The 23154-nt window shown below is 49.5% G+C and overlaps 1 protein-coding gene across 1 annotated transcript; it reads right to left on the bottom strand.

Moving 5' to 3' along the window:
• Positions 1–2230: 2230 nt before the first annotated feature.
• On the bottom strand, positions 2231–22721 carry Rbp1 (retinol binding protein 1). The gene is given in 5 exon segments (XM_005366684.3): positions 2231–2473; positions 4006–4107; positions 21828–22006; positions 22456–22576; positions 22578–22721. Coding segments are annotated over 5 exon segments (597 nt in total). The 5' UTR covers positions 22719–22721; the 3' UTR covers positions 2231–2419.
• Positions 22722–23154: the final 433 nt, after the last annotated feature.

The following is a 23154-nucleotide window of genomic DNA, read 5'->3' as shown; positions in this document are numbered from 1 at the left end:
TCCTTCCTCCTCCTCTTTTTCCTCCTCCTCCCCCTCCCCCTTCTTCCTCCTCCTTCTTCCTTGTTCTCATTCTTCCTTCCCTTTTTTTTGGATCAGATTTAAGACCCACTCCATGAGATGAAACCTGTATTGTTAGAGTCTAAGAATCTGAGACTAGGTAGTTCATGGCCTAGGGGAAATCCTGCTATTATTTTACTAACTGAACTTAGCAGAAAAGTCTTGTTTTGCACTGGATGGGCATTAACACAGAGACCCAGAACTGGCCACTGTGCAGAGTGAGAGACTTTGGAGGGCTCAGCCCTAAATGGATGTCTTTATCAAACTCCTCTCTGAAAGACGGAGGGATATAAGCAGGAAATGGAGAGATATAGGATCCAGAGACAGTGGGTGACTTCAAGAAAACAGCATTTTCCAGACGCAACAGGGCAGGTGTACAAAAGAACTACAGAGACTGTGACAGTGTGCACAAGACCTATACAAGTTCAAGTCAGATAAAAAAAACAGCACAAAGGAGTCAAGAAAGTATTCACAATGATGGCTTCTCAGAGAGAAAAACAATCAAACACACAAGTTTTCTTCACTAGAGAGGTGGTGGGAGGAAAGCTTGGTGAGCAGATGGTCAGCTTGAAACAGACTCCATGGTTTTCAGTGTCCTTTTTTCTTTATAGAGAAAAAAATTTGAAGTAGGGTAGATAGAGCGGCGAAGGATCTGCAATAAGTTTGGGGATGGGAAAGAACATGATAAAAATATATACTGAACAAAAATCTCAAATAATAAATGAAAAAAATTCAGAGTAATCAGGGTTTAGTGAGCAGGGAGAAGGAGGAGGAAGAGAATGAAGAACTCCCTAGGTGTCTGTCTGATATGTAGTTGGGGTGAGAATGTTCCGGTGCCAGGCAGTCTGCAGGCTTCACACCCTGTGTGTGTGGAGGGATGGCAGACGCTCTGGCAGCAGCAGGCTCTAGGCTGCTGTGGAGTTGCTCTGTGAGCAGTGAAGTGGGCCTTGAACTTTGCGTGTGACTCCTAACCCAATACTATTTCCAAAATGTGGAGTTCAGTTGGGTTGATTAGTTGATTGTCAGGTTAATTATGGAGGGGTTGTCCTCCATGTGAGCCGTTCCTTACTTCCCCTCCAGTGCTGGTGTTTTCTCTCTCTCTCTCTCCTGGATTGAACCTAGGATCTTACGCATGCTAGTCAAGCACTCTATTACACAGTCACATCTCCCAGTTGTTTCCCTGTTTCTTTCACTTAAATATCTATCAACCATCTATCTGTCTGTCTATCTATCTATCTATTTTCAAGACAGGGTTTCTATGTGTCCTGGCTGTCATGGAACTTGCTTTGTAGTCCAGGCTGGCCTTGAACTCACTGCAATCCACCTGCCTCTGCCTCCCAAGCCCTGTTAAAAGTATGTGCCAGAATATGCACACACACACACACACACACACACACACACACACACACACACACACACCAGGTATGTACAGGAGCCCAAGGTAGCCAGACTAGGACAGCCAATCACATGGAATCAGCACTATAGGTGGTGAGGAGCTGCCATGCATGTCAGGACTCGCTCAACCTAGCACTCTTAACTGCTGAGCTATTGTCCAGCCTCTTCTCCACATTTCTCTACAGCAGTGCTAGTACAGCCAGCAATCACTTACGCTTGGGTGTGAAGCAGAGGCTGATCTCCCTTTCCAAGGATTTGCATGTCTCATTAGAATAGTGAGAAGAATGGCTTGGCATCAGCCCACCAGTGGGTGGGGTGGAGTCAAATCCAGTCAGTAACCGATTTGGATTACGGTTTATCTCATTCTAGTTTTGAATGAAAATTTTGTTCATTTCCATTTCATTCATGGGTAACACAGAGGCATCTCCTGGGTGTGTGGTGCACTGGTGAGGCCAGATTCTGCTGGCCAGATCTCTTAAGGCTCTCAGTGACTACGCTGATGGTGACTATGGCTTCACTACCCTGTGACTTGGCGTGGACAAGGGATGTGGGGAGTACTTAACACCCAGATGATAGATACCGAACCAAGCACAGTGTGTTCCTCCAAGAGCTAAGCGCGTGCCTCTGGGGAAAGATGCATAGCTGTACCCTCAGGACTGAATCTTCTGTGGCTTTGCAGTGCCAAGGGAGGCACCAGGAGGAACTGGCCTCAGAGGCCCTGGAGAAAAAGCAAACATGGGTGGTTGTAAAATTTCTCCAAAACACACGTCTTAAACAGATATCATTTTTATTGGGGGTAGCTTCATCTCAAGAAAAGGAAAAGAGACAAGACGATGAGACAGACTCTAATGGCAGATGCCTGGGGGGCTATGTGTTTCCAACCCATGCTAGGCAGGGGGTTGGGGTGCTCCTGAACACAGACCCATCCTATTCGCTCCTCAAGACCAAGGCTATCTTCTCAGGCTGCTCAGTGCACTTTCTTGAACACTTGCTTGCAGATCACACCCTGGGCTCTCATCTCCTGCAATGATAAAGACGCTCATTATTAGTTAAAGCAATGTTACATTTGAGGCTCCAAGCATCTCAGGACAGGGACTTGGAACATATTAAATGGCTACTATCATTAGGCATGAGCTTAACTAATTCCTTCGACAGTTGATGGAGTGGGAACCATAGAGATGAGGCTCTCTGATTCCTACAGACAGAACAGGCTGGCAGAAGGGTTGGTTCCGAGTTGACCAATAGGAGTCCTTGATGGCGCCCCTCTCCCTACTCCCTTAAAAAGTCAAAGAGCTTTAGGAACACAGGCTTGGGATAGTCTGTGCTCAGGCTCAAAGGAACTGGTTTGCTAGTTTGTTCAGAGTAGACAAGGATTTAAGCCTGGGTTGTCTACTGGAGTTACCTGGAGTTTGAGGACAGTGTTGAGTTGCCAGTATCTCAGTGGGTGGAGCCTGGCCTTCCAGTGAGTTCTAAGAGCAACCAAGATAGCCCAAGATCTGCCCACAGGGACAGCTCCTGCTGACTAAGGCCATGGGCCAATGGCAGTTAAACTCTGTGTCTTCTGAGTCATTGGGAAGTGGAGCTGGAAAACTGGACATTTGTGTGACATTCACTTAAGTTTAAATGTTGACCCAAGAAGCTTGGAGCCCTTTAAGAGCCATGTGAAACCACCTGAGAACCTTCCCAGCCTGATTTGTAGCCTCTGGCATAGAGCAGCAGGGGACACTGAGTGAGGGGACACTGAGATCATGTCTGCCCCTTTTGCAGCTAAGCAAACGGAGGCCCAGGGAGGAGCCTGAGTTGAGGATGGACCCCATAGCACAGGCCCCAAGCAGCTGGCCTCCTCTCCTCGCAGCTGCTGAGCTCATACGCGGCAGGATGGTGTCATCAGATGAGGATGGGGACAGCTGGGGACCAGTGAGTAGCCCAGGATTAAGGTCATCTGGCCCAGGTCCCTTCTGCAGAAGGATAGTAGTTGGGGAATTCCAGGGCAGATGAGTGATAGGTGACTTCCCCCTCAGAGGACACGGGTCCTGTTAGCTCTGAGGTGGTCCAGGCCTCTGTGCTTGTTTTCCCATGCAAGACAGAGTGGAAGTGGCTTTGACCTGAGGCTGAGGGTGGAGAACAGAACTGAACTGAGGAAAACCTTTCCCGGCCCCTGGCCTAAGCTGAGATCATATTCTTCTGGTGAATTTGGCAGGAATTATTTGGAAGCAAATTTGGTTAGTTCCATGCTTTGTGGAAGTGCAACCGGACATGCAAGCCAGCCTCTTGGAGTTCCACATCTTCACCGCCAAAACAGGAAGCTGATTCTCATTTCCAGAGAACAGAAGGGCCTTGCCAGCTGCCAGTCCTACCAAATACCCTCTCCTTGGAACTAGATCTTGAAAAATATTTCTGAGTCACTCGCGCGTCTTCTCCAGACCCTTAGAGGAGAAACTTCAGAGTAGAACCAAGACCTCGCCACACTGTTCTTTCCCAGCATCCATCGCTTCTGCAGGGAGTAAGGACCTCTGTGGGGAGCACAGTCCGGGTCACCACCATAGAACCTACCAGGTGCAGCTCATCACCCTCGATCCACTGGGTCCAGCCACGCCCCTCCTTCTCGCCCTTCTGCACACACTGGAGCTTGTCCCCGTCCCAGCTCACTGTGGTCTGCCAAGCAAAAAACCCACAGTAGTCAGTTCTAGGGAAGCACCTCCCCACCCCCCACCCCGGACCGGAAGAGAGGGATGCTTCCTGACCTCAATAATTCAAGATGCGCTTCTGGCAATTTTAGTGTAGAAAATTTGCAGCCCAATACTCCCTGCCCACCACATGCTTTTATTAAAGTGTGCAGATCAGTTTTCAAATTTATGAAAACCTTCATAAATTCCATTTAAAAGGGCAATTAGGAAGGGAAAATGTCATTGAGATTGGGTTGAGAATGGGGATTGGGAAGGAGGGGCTTCCGGGCTGAGCACAGGCTGCGTCTGGGTGTGCCAGTCAGGCCCGCATCTTGTCTGTGAGGAGAACCCTGTCTATCCCCCGACAGATAAGCCATTCAGCTAGGTCTTGTAATACCAACAAGGCCTCACCCATGCCCTCAAAGACCCTTCATCTCCCGGGGTTAATGACTTCAGATATCAACAGCCAGCTCTAGGAGTTGGCTGACAGCCACCTGCCGCTCTGAACCAAATCTCAATCTCTGTGTTTGTAGCCTGCTACATGGGCTGGAGTCTCCTATATATGGCCCAGGTTAAGGTCGGTGGGGCTATGAAGTCCCCTCTTCCACTCTGCTGTGTGGCTTCGTTTTAAAGACCTTACGCCACTTACGTCTCATGTGAGAGATTTTAAGGAGGTCAGCAGTAAGTTAAGGAAGGGGAAGCCAGGGAGGAAGAGATACTGGGATGGGCTCCAAAGAGGAAGGGTGAGTCCTTGGGAGACAGGTGCTTGGTGGTCTGTCGTGAGATAGAGGCAGAGGAGGGATAGAATAAGGTACAAGTACTCGGGACTTGAACTGTGTGTGGTCCTGTCCTATGAGACCAGCAGCCTATAGGCTGCACTCTATCTGATACAGCTCATCCCCACATCCCACCCTCGAGCCTTCACATCCTCACAGAGCATGGTATGCCCTTCCAGATGCTGAGCCAGGGAGACAGGCATCTCTGAGGAGTTTCTGGTTCTTTGGAGTAGCCAAGACCCACCCAGTAACACAGGGGTGGATAGGGGGACTCAAAAGAGGGCCAGAGCTCGGTCTGGTCTCCCTAGAATGGCCAATGAATAAGCACCCGGTGTCAACAGGGCCTCAGCTAAGTGAACAAGACATGCCTAGGACATTGCCCACATATCGTGCCCACCGTTTGGATACACAGTCCTTGTCAGTTGCCCTGTCTGCCCCTGGGAAGGGCTCTGTTCACTCTTGCTCACTGTGTGGCACTGAGTGAGTTTAACACTGACTCTGAGGCCCTGCATCTCCACCAGTCATGAGGGCGCTAACTCAGAGTTTCTGAGCTTCCTGTGTTCTCTGTCACACTTAGCATCAGGACCACCAGTAACAACCTAAGGCAGATGGGAGAGAGGAAAAATCTGGGCAACGAGTGTGGAGTGAGGATTTCTAGAGGATCTTTCCCTTTTTCCTTGCTGCCCTTGAAGGGGTACCAGCCCCATCTTTGGGCTTGCTGATCACTACTGCCCTCTGCTGTTGAGATGAGCCCTCAATGAGCCACATAGGAGGAAATCGGGCAGGGGAGATGGATCAGTACATCTGTAGAAGGGTGTGAATTAGAGTTCCAACATTCATGTAAAAAGTCTGGTGCTGCCCTGTGCTTATGATACCTTCCATTGCTAAGAGACAGATATTGGAAGATCCTTGGGACTCCAGCCTAGTCTGAGAACCGCAGGCTAATGGGAGACAAAACAAAGCAAAACAAAAAGAAGCAAACAAAATTAAAAAAAAAAAAAGAAAAGAAACACAAATGTGGAAGGCACTTCTGCAGAATGCCTCCTAGGGTGGACCTCTGACTGCCATACACATGTGTCCATGCACCTGCCTGTGTAGATGGGTGCATGCGTGTGCACACACAAACAGTGCTGGGTGGACATTTCAGCAGGCCGAGTGCCTGCTGCACAAGCTGATGACCTAAGTTTGGGTCCTCAGAGCTCACATAAAAGTTATGCACAGTAGTGCACGTCTATAATCCCGGGGTGCCCCTCAAAGCAGATGGGAGGTGGACAGAATTGCCTGAAATCAGTGGACCAATCAGCCTCACATAAGCAACAGTGAACAAGAGACCATGTGCGTCTAAGAGAAAGTGGTAGGTGAGAACCGACACGTGAGGCGGTTCCCTGATCTCCACATGCATGCCTTGCGCGTGTGTAGCTGCACTCAGTGGCACGAACACAGACACACAGGAGGGAGGCGGGTGCAGCCAGCTGTGTTCCGCCCCACAAAGGAAGAAATCTGACCTCAGCTCCTGGAGGGGGTTCATAGTGAGGAGCACGGGGAGACTTGTGGGTGGCTCCTCTCCTTGAATCAGAGACTCAGTTGGAGCACATGTGTAGCCTCAAACTTGAGAAAGGCCAGTCTCCCGGTCAGCACAAAGTGTAGTCCACGCGCAGTGAGACTGCGACGGGACAAAGCTGTTACTTTATGTCCCAAATGCAGCAAAAAAGTTGGTCAATGGGCAGACCCTCCGTTGTAGGAGCCCGCTTGTTCATTCATTGCTGCCCAGATTCGAAATAATCACACAGAAACTGTATTAATTAAATTACTGCTTGGCCTATTAGCGCTAGCTTATTATTGGCTGGCTCTTACATCTTAATTTAACCCATTTCTATTAATCTGTGTATCACCATGTGGATGGCAGCTAACATGGCATCTCTCTGACTCCACCTTCTTTCTCCCAGCATTCAGTTTAGTTTTCCCTGCCTAAGTCTGGTCTGTCCTGCTATAGGCTCAAAGCAGTTTCTTTATTCATTAACCAATAAAAGCACACATATACAGAAGGACTTCTCACATCAACCTCCCGTAATGGAAAAGAAGGAATAGAAACGAGTCTATGGCATCTTGCTTCTTCAGTGATAACTGCCCAGCATTTGGTCTGCTTCTGTCCAGCTGTTTATCAACATACCTGGATAGGATTACACTATTTCTGCCATTCTTTCATGCCTTGTTGTGTCTTCATTTAGAGACTACTCCCACTTTGACAAATAGTCTCCATGAGCATTCTTTTCATTGCTATGTTCTGTCCAGAAAATGGCCACATAATTTGTAAGGACCAGCGTAATATGAAAATCAGGGGCTCTTATTCAAACACATCAAGATTTGAAGATAGTAACAGCAGACCATCCAGCCAGGCAAGGAGCCCCTTGAGACCCTTGAAGCTGGCCCTGGTGGTGTTTTGGTGAAATTACACAACTTTATTCAGCTAAATACCCCTCCTTGAGCATTGGATATTTTAGAATTCTACACTAGTATAAATAAAACTTTCTTGTACACATAGGTTTTTAACACATTTCCTCAAGACATATGTCCTGAGGAGGAACTGTCTTAGGGAATTATGTGTAGATTTTTTTTTAAAGCTTTTAATGACCATGCCAACTGGATCTCCAGACTCAAACCTGTTTACCCTCTGGTGCCAGTGTCAGGGAATGGGCATGACTGGGATATGACTTCCATCATGAGGACATTCCTGATGCTTTTCAAGTCTCAAGGAGAGGAAATGCCGTGTGTGTGTGTGTGAGTGTTTGTGTGTGTGTGTGTATGTGTGTGTGTGAGTGTGTGTGTGTGTGTATGAGTGTGTGAGTGTGTATGTGTGTGAGAGTGTGTGTGAGTGTGTGAGTGTGTGTGTGAATGTGTGTGAGTGTGTGTGTATGTGTGTGAGAGTGTGTGTGTGAGTGTGTGAGTGTGTGTGATGTGTGTGCATGTGTGTGAGTTTGTGTGAGTGTGTATGTGTGAGTGTGTGTGTATGTGTGTGTACGTGTGTGTGAGTGTGTATGTGTCTGTGAGTGTGTGTATATGTGTGTGTATGTGTGTGTGAGTGTGTGTGTATGTGTGTGTGAGTATGTGTGAGTGTGTGTGAGTGTGTGTATGTGTGAGTGTGTATGTGTGAGTGTATGTGTGTGAGTGTGTATGTGTGTGTGAGTGTGTGTGTATGTGTGAGTGTGTGTATGTGTGTGAGTGTGTATGTGTGAGTGTGTGTGTATGTGTGTGTGAGTGTGTATGTGTGATGTGTGTGCATGTGTGTGAGTTTGTGTGTGTGTGTATGTGTGTGAGAGTGTGTGTGTGAGTGTGTGTGAGTGTGTGATGTGTGTGCATGTGTGTGAGTTTGTGTGAGTGTGTATGTGTGTGAGTGTGTGTATGTGTGAGTGTGTGTGTATGTGTGTGAGTGTGTGTGTATGTGTGAGTGTGTGAGTGTGTGTGCGTGTGTATGTGAGTGTGTGTATGTGTGTGTGAGTGTGTGTGTGAGTGTATGTGTGAGTGTGTGTGTGCATGTGTGTGAGTGTGTGTGTGAGTGTGTGTATGTGTGTGTGAGTGTGTGTATGTGTGAGTGTGTGTGTGTGTATGTGTGAGTGTGTGTGTGTGTGTGTACGTGACATGAACTGATGCCCTAGACTCAGGAACCCCACCTTAGAAATGCAGGCCAGATACATCCAAGGACAAGGCAGGGGACTCTCACTGTTTCTCAGACTCTCGGCAGCTCTTACCAACATCACAGAAAAGTACAACAGGACTCGGGCCAGGGTGGCAGCTTATAAGCAAATCTTGTCTAAGTTTTTATTAAAAAAGGAACAATAATTCACATCTCTTTGGCTCTGTCAGCAGCTTTCTGAGGGAGATACATGCCAAGAGATGAGTGAGGCTAATTTCACACCACTCTGACAAGGGACTGTCATTTCATAAGCCATTTCCCCCTTCCATCCACTCAGAAATGCCAGTTGGTACTGCAGCCAAGAAGTCCGAGTGACCCTGTCCCAGGGATGCTTTTGTGCTCCTTTGTCCCTTTCAGGTGACTAGTAGTGGTTGTGACAGCGGCCTGACGTGACCTATAAACACCGAGACTCAATGTGTCTCTCTGGAAACTTGTGACATTTATTAAGGTTCCCACGTGCTGCCACTCACTCCAAGGACAGGGATGACTGGTCACTTCAATGACTCCATGTTGTCCATCCAGCCCTTCCATGCTCTCTCTTGCTGGACCCACCTCTGGCTCAGTCTTGTCTCTGTGGATCCAGAGGCAGGTCATAAGAGGAGACGCTGTGCCTGTGGTGACTTTTGTGTGCAAACTCCAGAGCCAGGCCTGACCCGACTCTAACCCCAGCACCCACACTCTTTAGATTTGGGGGTAAAAGGCAGAACTCAGACAGTGACTTGGCACTTTTTGTGTATATTTTGTGAACTGTTAAAAGACAGAAACTGGCCTTTCCTCCCGCAGTTTGCTTTTAACACATGCTTTTCTCTCTGAGGGTCTTTCTGTTCCTGGCGGATTGTGAAGACGGCCTTTGGTGTTTGTGTTAAAGAAGCTCTTGGGTGGGAGGCATAGGAAAGTCCTAAGCGCTAACACATGAGGACCAGGTCCTGTCCTGGGAGCCTGCCACAGAGTTTTCATAATCTGCAAGCTTTAGAACTGGAAAACAAAAGAACAAAACCCCTAAGCTTCTTATAAAGTCCAGCCTGCAGCCCTTGGGGCTGAGAAGTGCAAAGGACAGGTAACAGCTTCTCTTTTTCTGATCTACTCCCACAGGGCTTGCAACTACCTAAAACCAGCACATACAGGGTGATGCTAACTTGCAGATGAAAAGCAAATTAATAAGGCTTTTAAAAAATGCAAATGAGGGGCTGGAGAGATGGCTCAGTGGTTAAGAGCATTGCCTGCTCTTCCAAAGGTTCTGAGTTCAATTCCCGGCAACCACATGGTGGCTCACAACCATCTGTAATGAGGTCTGGTGCCCTCTTCTGGCCTGCAGACATACACACAGACAGAATATTGTATACAGAATAAATAAATAAATATTTAAAAAATGCAAACGAGCAATCAGAGACATAAAGAGCACTAAAAACAGCTACTATGAACAAATAGAGCTGTGACGAGACCTTTGTGGGCACAAGAGACTGCAATGCCAGCACAAGTCTTCAGCTCTACCGTGTTAACAGAGAATGGTGACATGAGTCTTAGGACTAATGAAACGAAATACGTCCAGATTAATAATCTTGGTACATTATTCCACCCCCACCCTACCCCCAATTGTTTAAGAAAGGGCCGAAAGTGCTAGATACTAAAGTGCTAGCCACTGAGGCCAAGGTTCTGAGGAAAGGATGAGAGGCGGGGCAGAAGAGTGTTGGAGGCCCCTGCCACCCAACCCTGTTCAGGCAACTGGAAGGCTTTCTGGTTGAAGTGACAGTATCATGCCATGATCACCACCACTATGGTCACCATCGTGACAAGTGCAGATACTCAGAATGTGCCAGGCAGCGGACTGAGCAGGTTAGGAACACATCACCTTGACACCTCAAGACCTCTTGGAGCTCTGGTCTTCCTCAGTTTAGAGAGGCCAGAGACTTCTCAGCAGTCCCCTGGTTTCAGCTGAGCCTTGCCAAGAAGGAGGAGGTGTGGCTGGGCTCTGCTGGGAACAGCACTCAGCATCCCCCTCCCAGCTTCCTGCATAGCAGGAAACCTCCCCAAGAATGAAAGGTAGGTCCTAGGGAGCTGAAGTGCTGAAGGTTTGAAAGTAGAAGGTTGCCCCGTCAGCTGGAGGGAGAGGCAGCCTGAAGGAGACTTGGCTAAGAGCGACACTAGAACAGACTTTGGAAAGTTCTGTTAAGCAGGAGAGAGAAGAGGAAGAATCAGAGAATCCCAGGCAGAGGGTACAGCCTAGGAATTGCTGGCAGGTCAAAGGGGAAGGGCTGCAGGGAGGAAGCGCTAGGCCAACCTTTCCAGGGTGGACTCTCCCGTTCTTTAATATGAAGCTGGACCTGGCACTTCCAAAACAGAATTTGCTTAGAAGGTTTACAACCCCCTTCTTCTTGTTGTCTTTGGGGCTCTAGCTGGCCAAAGGCGGTTCTGTGTTAAGCCCAGGTAGTGGTCTCTCCTGCCCTGCTCCCAGGGAGTGCTGGAGACAGGATGAAGAGGGATCCAGGAGAAGATGACCCACCTGAGTGTAAAGAAGCCTTTTGTCTCTCACAAGAGCCCCTGGTCTCTGCAGATCTTTCCCAGCAAACAGAAATAAGGAACCCGGATGATATAAGATACATTTTTAATAGCTAGAGAAGAGTATGCAGCTCAGAGAGGTATTTCCAGGGGGTCTGGGATCCTCTTACCACATGTGGGATGCCAATCACTACTTTGTGGCAGGAAAGTACATACAACAAGTTTTTGAATGAATGAACAATTGGCAAAAGCCATTCTAAGGCCACACCAGCAGTTTTCAATGACTATTCTAGAACAACCTAACACCCCAGGCAATGTGGCAGCCAGTTCCTCCACAGATGAGTTTTATAGAATATGCTAGCCATAGGAGTGACCTGGCTTCAAGGGCCTAAGAAGTGAGAGGTGATACACAGAGACATGAAGTCCGGGCCAGAGTTTTAATCTCCTGTCAGATTCTGAGCCCACAACTTGCCCTCTGCTCCCACAGGGCCATTGTCCACCAGGGATCTCTTCCCAGCTGCAGGGGAGTCTGCTACAGTCATGGAACTGTGGTTGAGCCATCTCTACTCCTGTTTTGGTGAGGTGAGCCTGAGCCATTCACCCTACTTCTGCAGCTTCCATTTCCTCATTGCAAATGGGTCAGCTCAGACATGGCTGTTCCCATGCCTGCCATAGACTCTTGGGTCAGTAGCAACCTGGTCCTCTGCCGGCCTCCCCCAGCCTGGTCTGTGGTATGGAGTGGCACATGCCATTTTAAACCTTCCACTCTCCCAACCCTGTTACATCTTCCCTGGATGGGCAGGTATCCCCTCATACATGTGCCTAACCCGGAAATGATCTTCTGAGGAGACAGCTCACAGGGCGGGAGGATAAATACCAGCAGCCCATCCTGCCCTGAAGACTTTCACCAAGAAGCTGTTATCCCTGACTTGCTAATTACCCCCATTTCACAGATTAGTAGAGGCTCAGAGTGTGTGTGGGGGGGGATAATTCCCCCATCCCGACCTCCTGGGGCAACAGTTCACACAGAGATAAAATTTCAAAGGACGTCAGGCCGGCAGAGTTGACGGCCATGACTGACTTCTAGACTCCTTAGACAGGAGGGGGCGTGGATGAAAAATCGTGTCCAGGAAGACAAGGGATAATTGCCTCCCTTGAATTTGGGCTTCTTAGCCAGCCCCTTGGCCTTCAAGACTGGGAAGAACAGATTTCAGAGACCCTCTCTCCTGTTACTGATGAGTCCATCCCATGGCAGGGCTTCATGAAGGGACACTGCAAAGCTCAAAGGTAGGTTAACCCAAAGCTCTGATCCCTAAGACAATAGTCACACTTCTCTTTGCTAAGCACCTAGAGTTACACTGCCTGGATCCAAATCCACCAGGTGCCGGTTTATCCTGCATCCTGCATTTCACTTTCTTATTTGCAACATAGGAAGAAGAATCTGGCACCTTCTTTATAAAGATCAAAGAAGAGAGAGAGAGAGAGAGAGAGAGAGAGAGAGAGAGAGAGAGAGGAGAGAGGAGAGAGGAGAGGGAAAGAGAGGGTGAGAGAGAGGGAGAGGGAGGGAGAGGGAGAGACAGAGGGAGGGAGAGAGAGAGAGGGGAGAGAGAGGGAAAGAGAGGGTGAGAGAGAGAGAGAGGGAGAGGGAGGGAGAGGGAGAGAGAGACGGAGGGAGGGAGAGAGAGAGGAGGAGGGGAGAGAGAGAGAGAGAGAGAGGAGAGAGGGGGGGGGAGTGATTAGAAGAATGTCTGGCAGAGGAAAATACCTGGCAGACATAATCTATTATTAAATCGGATTAGAGCAGATCTTGTATGACAGGGCCAATGGCAATCTTTTATACTGTCCTGCTGTTTTCATTTAACACTCATTTAACAAACACACTGGAACCTCTCATGCCAGGTCATGAGATGCAGAAGTAAGGGTCTCTGCTGTCTAGAGTCTCAGACACATTAGCGAGTGTCATGGGTGGCCTAAGAGATGGGTACAACTGCCAAGAGGAAGCCTGGGGCAAAAGGAAGGATGGTGGCGAGAAGGAGAATCCAGACAAGGCCGAGAGAATAGGTAAGCCTGGGCTAGCTCTCCACCACTGGGTAACTATGCTTCCAAGGAGGCAAGAGATTGTCCTGGAGGAGAGAGCAGAGAGAGCAAAGGAAGGCGCTACACACAGGATGTGTGGTGGGGAGTGGGACTGTAGTGGCCAGTGGCTATTTCCTAAGGTCAGAGGGTGGTCAGCCCTGAGGAGCTCTGGGAGGTGTCAAGCTGGGAGCAGTGTGTGAGCAGGTGATGAGCCAGAGTGCGGAGGACGGGGGAGGGGAGATGACCGCAGAGGTACAGCAGTCATTAAGTGAAACCGTCCATAGGAAGTGCCGCGCTTGGCACACAGCAAGCACAAGATATGTTAACTGTTATTACTGCTGTTATTACAGGCAAGATATTCAGAGCGGTGCAGATGGAAGGGGGTGGATATTACAAAACTGAGTCCTTGGAACTGGCCGACGGATTTCCCATAAACACTTTTATCTTCACAGCAACCGTTGACATGGCTGCGTAGTGGTCTCTGGAGTTAAACAGCCAGTGGTTCTAGCCACCAGTGAGGACTTGGAATTTAGGAAGCCAGCAGGAGTCAGCTTTTCTCAGAACCACACAAAATCAGAAGTTGCAAACATCTAAAGTTCAAGCCCAAGGCAACAGACATGAAGTGGTTGTGACCCTGGAAACTCTCGCTCCTCCCCACCTCCCACCCAGTGTGTAAAGTGGAAAGGCGAGGGGGGGGGGCTGCTCTCCAGGACCCCTGGAGAGCTCAACAGAAACAAGGTCACAGGAGCTCTCAGAGCTCTGTTTGGAGGGCTGTTGGGGATTTTTTATTAAGAGCCTGCACACAGACAACTTTGTGCAAACTTAAGGGGAAAGAGGTGTTCCTGAAATCCCAGCCCTGTGCATGGCTGTGGGCTGTCTGAGTCAGGAGTAAGACGATTTTCTGACTCACAGTCCATTGTCAGACAGAGACTTTTTTTCACTGGCAGGATGTAGGAACAGTTTCACTGTGAGGTGGGAAAGATGGTTGTAGGGCCTGTGTTTCCTGTCACCCCTTTGTGTACATCCAGTTTACAGTTCTTTCCCAAAAGACCTCTCTGTTGTCCTTCTACTCCCAACTCAGAAGAGGAGGGCTGGTGGAGTACAAGGACAGAAAGATGCCGTGCTCCCCTTGTATTTGAGGTGCTGTCCTGGGGTGTCTGCATACCCCAAGGAGGAAACCCCAAGAGAAGTCAGAACAGTTAACAATAAAAATGGACTTTAATGAAGGATTCAGTCAGCAGAAAAGGTACCTGGATGAGCTGGCAGGTGCTCTCTCTCTCTCTCTCTCTCTCTCTCTCTCTCTCTCTCTCTCTCTGTGTGTGTGTGTGTGTGTGTGTGCAACAAGCACTCTAATACAATTTAATTTTCACAACACACAGGGTGTGGCAGGGTTCTAGAAAACCAAGTGACTGATGCTACAAAAAAGATCCCCAGAGAAGTGCTGGTGGTTTGGGCCCTTGTTCTCAGGAGTGTTTCCAATCAACTCTAAGTCAAAACCACCATGCACTCCTGAGCCCGCAGAGAAGGGGCTGAAGTTGACTGAGGCCTTGATTTCTAGAGGACAAATAGTCACAGGAGTGACTGTCAAAAGAAAGGAACAAACTCTCCGGGGTCTTCCTGTGAGGCCTCTGGCAGGAGGGTCCTCAGAGAAGGTTGGGCTAATAGCAGAGACCTCAGCACAGAGGTTACTCTCCCCTTCTAGCCCACAGGATGGGCTCCTGAGCTGGGTCCAGGAAGTGAGAAATCCCCACCTCCACCCGAACTACAAAGGACAGGCTCAGGCACACCTCCTGGGGCTCCATTCCCACACCCCCACAGAGCCCACTGACGTTAGTCAGAGACACAGCCCCATCTGGATAGACCTTCAAAGCTTCTGCAAAGAAACCAGCTCCAGACCTGCTGGGCAGTCACAGTGTGCCAGAGGCCATGGTGACAGTGTGTCAGGCTTGCAGCCCTGCCAGCTCCCCTGAAGCATCCATCAGTGTTATTTCAGAGCTCCTCCACACCCTGCTTGCTCAAAGGTGGAGCCTGGATCCTCTCCTACATGGGGTTGGGGGGCGTTTCTGACCACTTCTGCCAACAGAATATAGGAGAGTTGCCAGGAGATGCTACAGTTTGGACAGGTGTCCCCAAGCCCCAAGTCCCTGCTGGGAGGTGTTGTAACTTTTAAGAGTTGAGGCCTGTTCAGAAGCCTTCTGGTGATAGGAGGGGATACTCTTGAAGGGGATATTGGGATTCTGCTTTTATTCCGGCCATTACCCCTAATGGCCCATGAAACAGCCATCCCCTGTAAAGAGCTTCCTCCACGACCTATACCACCTTGACACGGCCCCAGAAGGAACAGCACCAACTAACCATCCACTAAAACTTGCAAGGCTGCACGCCAAAGTCAACCCTGCCTCCCTCTATCTAAATTAGCTCAGGTATTTTTGTTACAGCAGCGGAAAGCTACAGTGCCTTTGGAGCTCACAAAAATGTCACACACATCTGCCTTCCTCTTGTGAGTGAGCCATCTGGAGAGAGAATCCTCGGGCCCCCAGCTGGGACATCCCCTCTGATCTTTAGCTCAAAGGGCGTCTTTGCAAATGAAATAAACAACTTATTTTTAAGGTATTAGTTTTCAAGATAGTTTGTTTCTCTGCAATTAAGAAACATATAATTTATCATCATATTTAATTTGCACAGCGCTATAGGTGGGTATAGTTTCTGGTTCCTCTTTGCAAATAGGACATGGGGACTCATCTCTCCGGGAAAACAGCTGGAAGCTGGAAGCAGGATTCAAACGCCTAACCTGACTCCCTGAACACTGTCATTCCCTATCCTCTCAGAACACTGTGCCTGTCCATCCGCATATTCAGTGGCCTCACCGGAACCCGGAACTATCTTGGGTTGTTGCAAGAGTGGTGTCCATGGGCAGTCCCTGGTCCTGTCTCCCACCGGTACGGAGCTGGACCTCTCATCACTCACTCCTATCTCCCGCCCCTGAAGGGGCCAGCTGTTTCTCAGAGTATCAACAGTATGGTCCTTTGGACCAGCAACATCAGCAGCTCCTGGGAACTGGTTGTTGGGAAGACAAGCTTTCAGGCCCAAGCCCAGAGCTCTGAAGGAGAGAGAGCCTTCTGGACAAGACAGGCTCAAGCATGTGAAAACTACTGTTCTAAAGATTTGGGAGGTCATTTCAGGAGCTCTGGACTCTGAATGTCTTAGGGTGTTTCCAGACACAAGAAGAGATGGGAATGCAGTTCGCAGGGCTCAAGGAGAAAGAAAGATGCACCGTTAGCTTAACTATATGGGAAATTGCATTCCCATATATTTGTAAAATGCACAATCCCATAACTGTAAAATGTTGAGAACTCCCACAACACTCCAAGCTCGCTCTCTCCTTCCCTCTTCGCTCTCCCCCTCGATGCCCATGTCCCTGACCCTATCTTGTTTCCCCCTTCACTTGGGTTTCTCCAGGTAGCTGTGGAAGTGGGAAGATGGGTGTGGGCACTGGTCACGGAGTCTCAGGGTCAGGTCACATCAGCTTCGTTATCTCTCTCCCACAATCCTCAGATAAAACCCTAGGAAAGGGCGTGATGGGCATGCATCACCCTGCCTGCAGGTACTCATCCCGGAGAGGCGCTGTGTTGTGGGCCCACCAGGATCCAGAAAGAGAGTAGGGAATTCCTACCAGTAAAAACAGGTACCTTTCTTGATGGGGCAGGGCAGGGTAAGGAAGCAAAGATGGCCAGAAAAACCAAACAACTGCAAGTCATTTAACAAACACCTGGCCCTCTAGATGAAAAAGCCTTGTCCGGGCATCAGCAGGGGTGCTGGTTCTATTCTGTGCATGCCATGGCAGCAGAGCCAAGGTAATATGTATGATCTCCGTGGTCAGTCCTCAGAACTGACCCCAGGAAGCCAGGCAGAACAGCAATCACGATGCCCATTTTATGAATGTGGAAACAGAAGCAGGGAGTTTAATCAGCTGCCTTCACCCTGCAGGCAGCTGTGTTGACAGGGCCACAAGCTTTTCCCACTTAGCCCAGGACCTCTGACCCTTTGGATGCTCACTGCTTACCTGATAGATATTGGGGCAGAGATCTTCAAAAACACCATTTTTGTGTGAGCCCCCGTTTTTTTTGTTTGTTTGTTTTTGTTTTTTGGTGTGTGTGTGTGTTTTTTTTTTTAATCTACGACAGGGGTAACTCGATCCCTACTGAAGAGCATTTGCTATGAGGACCTAAGGAAAAAAGAGGTGGGAGAGAGCTTGGTGCAGGCAGGCAGAGCGAAGATTGACTGCACTTATGTTTCCTCACTTCTGCCTTGCAAAACTCCAGACCCTCCCAGCGGGAGTCCTGAAAAGCTACTTTGTAAATTTTGTTTGGCTGCTTTAATTCTTCTGGTCGTAATCCTCAAAAGCACGCTTTGGACACTGGTTTCAAAGGTCGGAGAACTTAAGCTAGGACATGAAAGAGATCCTGTGTTAAAGCCTTGGAAAAGACCCAGCTGAAGGCAGGGGCCTGTTCTGGTCAGAGGGGCTCTCACGAGGCTCCCAGATCCAAGGGCATCTGAGTTCTGCAGCCTGAGGCGTTCATTTCACCACTGGCAAGACATTTGTTAACACAAGAACCCAAAGATCTCTCTAATGGGTCAAGAACAGGATCAGGAAGCTGGCAAGAGTTTAAACCAGAGTGCTAACAGAGGCTTGATGGATTTCATGTGTTGCCATACATAATTAGATGCCTGGCTGGATGAATGTGGATGAACGAATAAACGGGCATGTACAAGGAAGTTATATGGAGGGGAGGGAAGGAAACACAGACAGTTAAAAAAAATTAAAAAAACCTGAAAGTGCAGATAAGGAGAGGTGCCTAAAAATATCATGGAGTTAAAAAAACTATATGCAGAAAAAGGGCATTTTCCCATCTCTCTTCTCCCCTCTTTTCCTCTTTCCGGTCCATCCTTCCCTTCCATTTCTTCCCTTCCCCTCCTCTCTCCTTTTCTTCTCTTTCTCCCTTCTAGCCTTTGGCAGGTAATTTGGCCAGTTCACCAGCTGGCAGATAGACACACGTGGCAAGGCTTTTCTGATACACCCGCTGGAAACTGTAGCAGTTATAAGCTTTGAGGGGTAGGATAGCAGCTGAGAGGAGGAAGGGGCCCTTTGCTTTTCTTTTTGTTCTCTTCCTCTGTTATTTGGTTCTCTCTCCTTTCCTTTTATAATAAAAACAAAGAAAGCGGTGGTGAAAGCAGCGGTGGGCCAAGTGCTGGGAGCGGAAGGCAGGCCCCGTGGAGGGGTCATTCTGAGTTCAAAGCTAGATGAGAAGGCGAGGCCAAAGCAGAAGGAGGCAGCGCCAGAGCCAAGCTAACAAAGCGGTCTCTTCCAGGGAAACCCTGACCTGGTGTCCACTGTGGGATGACAGATGGCCCTTCTGCCACCAGCATGCAGAGTCAGGCTCACTGCTGGTTTCTAGCTGAGGCTCAGTCTCGTCCCCCTCACTATGGAGAGCAGCTGAGGACAAAGACCAGAATGATTGTAGTGCTTGTCCTGACCAGAAGCGGGGAAACTCTACCTGAAGCTGCAGAACACCTACTTGTCCAAGCCCCACCCTGAGAAATCCCCGTAGGTTGATTGTATCTGATACTCACGGTTGATCTTGTCTGATAAGCTAACAGTACGGACAAAAGAGACCGCAGACAGTGGAGAAATCTTTTGTGTCTTTTGGATCCCAATCAGTCTTCCTATACATCTACCAGAACTGAGGCCTCTGCTTGCCCTGTGGTCCAGAAAGATCTCTGCTGACCAGACTGGAAATGGTGGGCTAGGGGCTTCAGAGTCACTCAGACAGCTCATATGTTTCTAGATCATGTCCAGGGCGGCAGGTGAGGTAGATTAGAGCCAGCGACCTATGGTCCTTTGCATCTCATTTCTGCTTTTTGTACAGGCACAAGTGTAGAGAGGCTGCCTTTCTCCAAAGCAGGAGCTACAGAGTAAACAAGACAAACAGCTACTTGACCCTCTGGTACCAAGGTGGGGAGGATGGTGGCAAGCTGCTCATGTAAAGGCGGTATTGATTGGTGAGAGACCTACACCGTGGAGCAAGAGCGCAAGTTCGGGGTTTTCAGCTCTTGATGTTCTGTTTCCTAAGAACAGTCAGGCATAGAATCTTTTTTTCTCCCTATGAAATCTTAGACTCCTTGGCCCTCATTGGCAACTGGCTCAAACACTGTGCAGGCCAAACAAAATACATCTGCAGGCTGGATTCCGTCTTCTGGCTGTCACTCTGAATACAGATGAGATTCCCATGGAAGAGGAAGAAACAGAGACATTGCACCAGCAGCCTTCTGGCCCGGTGCAGAGGAATGTGAGCCTGGCCCCACCTTGCTGGCTTGTCAGGTCACATTTAGGTCCTCTCTCAGGTCCTCATCACACCTTGTCCCTCTGCCATGTTTTGAAGCCCAGCCACACACAAGCTCTTGCAGAGTACCGGCTCTCTCACTGACAGCCGCCTCTCATCTACGCTTTTCTGAGTGCCGTGTTTCACCACGCCGGTCTGCTCTGCCTCCTTCTAACCTCGTCCTTCAGGACCCTGCTCAGGTGGCCCCTCCTGGGGGCCTTCCCTAACCATAGCTCCCTTAGCCCCAGCTCTGTGCCTCAGTCCTCTGTGCTTCTACCAGGCATGGGTCTGCAAGGGCCCACAGATACGGATGCATCTCCTTCCTCTGCTAACCTGGGCACCCAGGAAGCCAGCTCCCCAGGCTGAGCTCAGAACCCAGTAAGAAACAGGTCTGAAATAACTTTTTTTTTTTTTGTCAGACACTTGTCTTGCCCTTGGCCTTGCTTTCATTCCTTTCCTGTTTAGCTGGTTACAGTTACTTCCTGTCTATCCTTCAGGCCTCAGCCCAGGTAGTGAGAACTGTCTCTGACTCCAACTTTGATAACAATCCCATCTCCCAGATAGTGAGGCCAACAAGTCTTGCAGCAGAGAAGATAACAGGAATACCAGCCCAGCATCCCCCAGCTCAGCCTGTGGCTAGATCCCTCCCTGGTTCACCTACCAGGAAGGTCTGAGAAAAGGTGGCCATTGCCCCTTCCTTTGTGCTCCAAATCCTCCCCCCATCTCCCATCCTTTTCTAACTAGTGCAGAAGAGACCTCCCCCAGAACCCCAGGATCCCCCCCCAACTGCCCCACGACTTGCCTTGCCTCCCTTTGTCTTCCTGGCACACAAATGCTGTTTTGACCTCTGAGAGTCTGTCTTACACAAAGACTGTGTGTTCTTGGATGTCAAGGATGGTGCTTTGCTTTTGTGTGTGTGTATGTACGTACACGCCTGGTGTCCCTACCACACCCAAGGGAGGCAGACTGCTCATTCAGACTCTTCCACTATTTTGCAGGGAACTCCCACTCTGACCAGGAAGAAACCTTTTATATATATATAAAGCTGATGAAGAATTGGTGAATTCATGTACACTATAACATCACCAGGCACACAGTAGACACCTAGTTTTACTAGGTGATCACCAACAATAATCAATCAGGTTCAAGCCACCACACTCAGAACTGTAGTGATCCCAAATGAAGGCACATCTGATGTGTTGTGCTAGCACCCCTAAGAGGGAACGGAAGTATGGAACAGAGTTCTATGTAGTGGCCCGGAAGCAGTCTTGGGCAATGGAGAGAAGCAGACCCTGTTTGAAGGTGTCCTTTCTGACTGTAAGCATCTGGTGCCTGAGATTTGGGAGCAGAGCTGAACTCAGTGGTAATGGAGTGCAGCAGTGTGGTGACAGCCATTGACAAGTGAGGGAAGGAAGCAAGCTCCTCCTTCCTGCAAAACAAGGCAGCTCCTGGGAGCAGGCACAAGTGAGGTCTGGACCCAAGACAACACAAGAGGCACTGGAAGCATCCTGGCCTCCCAGAAACCCCCGCAATTGGGGATGGCGGCCTGAGACTGACCTTCCGGAGTCTGCTGGGGCATTGCTAATTGGGGTCTGAGGGTCACTAGTTTCCCACTCTTTGGAAGCAGGGGCTGGGCCTTCCTGTACCCCTACTGTTTTTTCTTCTAGCTCTGGATGCTGAGCACAGTTCTATAGATTTAGGAATTGGGCGAAAGGTTGAAAGGAAGTTCAGGGCTCAGTGGGTATCAGGGTGAGCCAGGGCCAAATCCCAGCTTTGCAGCAAGAACAGCAGGCCAGGGGACTTCCAGCAGAGGCCAAGGCCCCCTGCTCCCTGCAGAGGCTTCACACTGAATCACTGGGAAGATTATGCCTGGAGGGGTCCCTGTGTTTTCTCCTTCTTCCTCCCTTTTCCCTATCAAAGAGTTCACGGCCTTGTTGGGAATCCCAGGCCCTCTCCCCACTACTCTACCAGATTCATTAAGTCAATTTTATCTGTAAAATAGATGAGCTCCTATCTCCTTACAGTTAGGGTGAACCTTGGTACAGCCACGTGTGTCTGAGCACCAGGTAGAGCCTGAATACCATGGAGACTCACTGAACTGGAACCTTCGCAGCTGCCACCACCAGCCACCAGCATTTGAAGAGAGGTTTTTGCCTACCCTGGGGTCCTGGGGCTGGGAGGGAAGATCTGCAGTCCTTCCCAACAGGATCATTGCTCCCCCCCAGATGAACAAGCCAGCTTTAGAACAGAACCCCAGAGTAGGCAACATCAAGGGCTCGCGGGGCCTCACCATGCACTTGCGGTCGTCAATGCCTGTCAGATCCTCCTCAAACTCCTGTCCAACTTGGAAGTCCATAATGTAGTTGCGAAAAGTGCTCAGCGTGCGGATGATCATGTGGTCTCCGTCCTGCACGATTTCTTTGTCTGGCTTCAGCAAGTTGGCGATTTTGCGCAAGGCCACGTTGACATCTGCAAGGAGTGCGGAGAGATAGGTAGAGTTGTTTAAAAAAAAAAAAAGGAGAAGAAGAAAAGAAAAAGGAAAGAAAACGGAAAAGGAAGAGTTTCCTAGCTAGACAGCTTCGGGAGCGATCGCACTGAGGAATAAGGTTGGGATTCCTTGCTCAAGTTGCGAGGCTTTTGAGGGCCTTCTGTGCTCACCCCGCCCCTTTTTTCTTTTGAAAATAAACTTTTTGTTTGGTTGGTTTGTTTTGTTTCGCTAGCCTTTTAAAAACAAAACTAGCAAAGCTAACCCGATTCTCCTAATTGAATTATCTGTCACCAGGGACAGCTAATGGACTCTTGCCACCAATTAACCCTAACAGCTCAGGCTCGCTAGTTGGCAGCCGGCAGCTGAACTCTGGGCTCGGGGTGACCGGGTCTGCATGGAGCCCGGGATTGCGCACTCAAGCCGCGCTTACCGAGCGCGCGCAGGTACTCCTCAAAATTCTCGTTGCTCAGCATCTTCCAGTACCCGTTGAAGTCCACAGGCATTTTGGGGACGGTCTGGGGGTGGTCGGACACCGAGAAGGCAGGAGTGGCTGTAGGCTCGGCCTGGACTCAGGCTGCCACTGCACTCCGAAAGAAGGGCGGCCCGGAAATGGGCGCCCTCGGGGGACTCAGGGCTCTGCGGGGCGGTGACAGCTGGATTCCAAGCGTGCACAAAGCCCGCAGGAGGATCCATTGTAATCCTCCCTCCTCCCAGTGTACGAGGGCGGGGCGGGGACAGGGGCGGGGACTAAGGCGGGGGTGGGGGCGAAGAAGGTGCGAGACTAGGTTTGTCCCTGCTGCAGGCCACCTTCTGGTTCAGAACTTGCATTTGTTCTTTTCACTTTCCCAGGCCAGAAAGATGTGGAAGGAGAAGAGCTGCTATTGGCCTTAATTTCTGTGTACCCTCCTGGGAGTTCTTTAGGCGCCTGGATTCTCACCGGTCTCCGCCTGGGAGTTCTGGAAACGTCAGGAACTCTCACCCACAGACCTCTCGAGAGTTGAGAGGTTGTCTCCTCCGGGTTTACCATTAAGGAAGAGGTCATTTCCAGGCTTTTGTCTAAAGCTCCATGACAGAAGGCGAGCACAGCCCTCCCCTTAATTCTGCACATGGCTTCTCTCACTTATATTCT

This window comes from Microtus ochrogaster, unplaced genomic scaffold (genome assembly GCF_000317375.1).
Source record: "Microtus ochrogaster isolate Prairie Vole_2 unplaced genomic scaffold, MicOch1.0 UNK12, whole genome shotgun sequence".
Classification (NCBI taxonomy): domain Eukaryota; kingdom Metazoa; phylum Chordata; class Mammalia; order Rodentia; family Cricetidae; genus Microtus; species Microtus ochrogaster.
The sequence above is the reverse complement of the archived record's forward strand: the minus strand, read 5'-3'. Positions and strand labels throughout refer to the sequence as shown.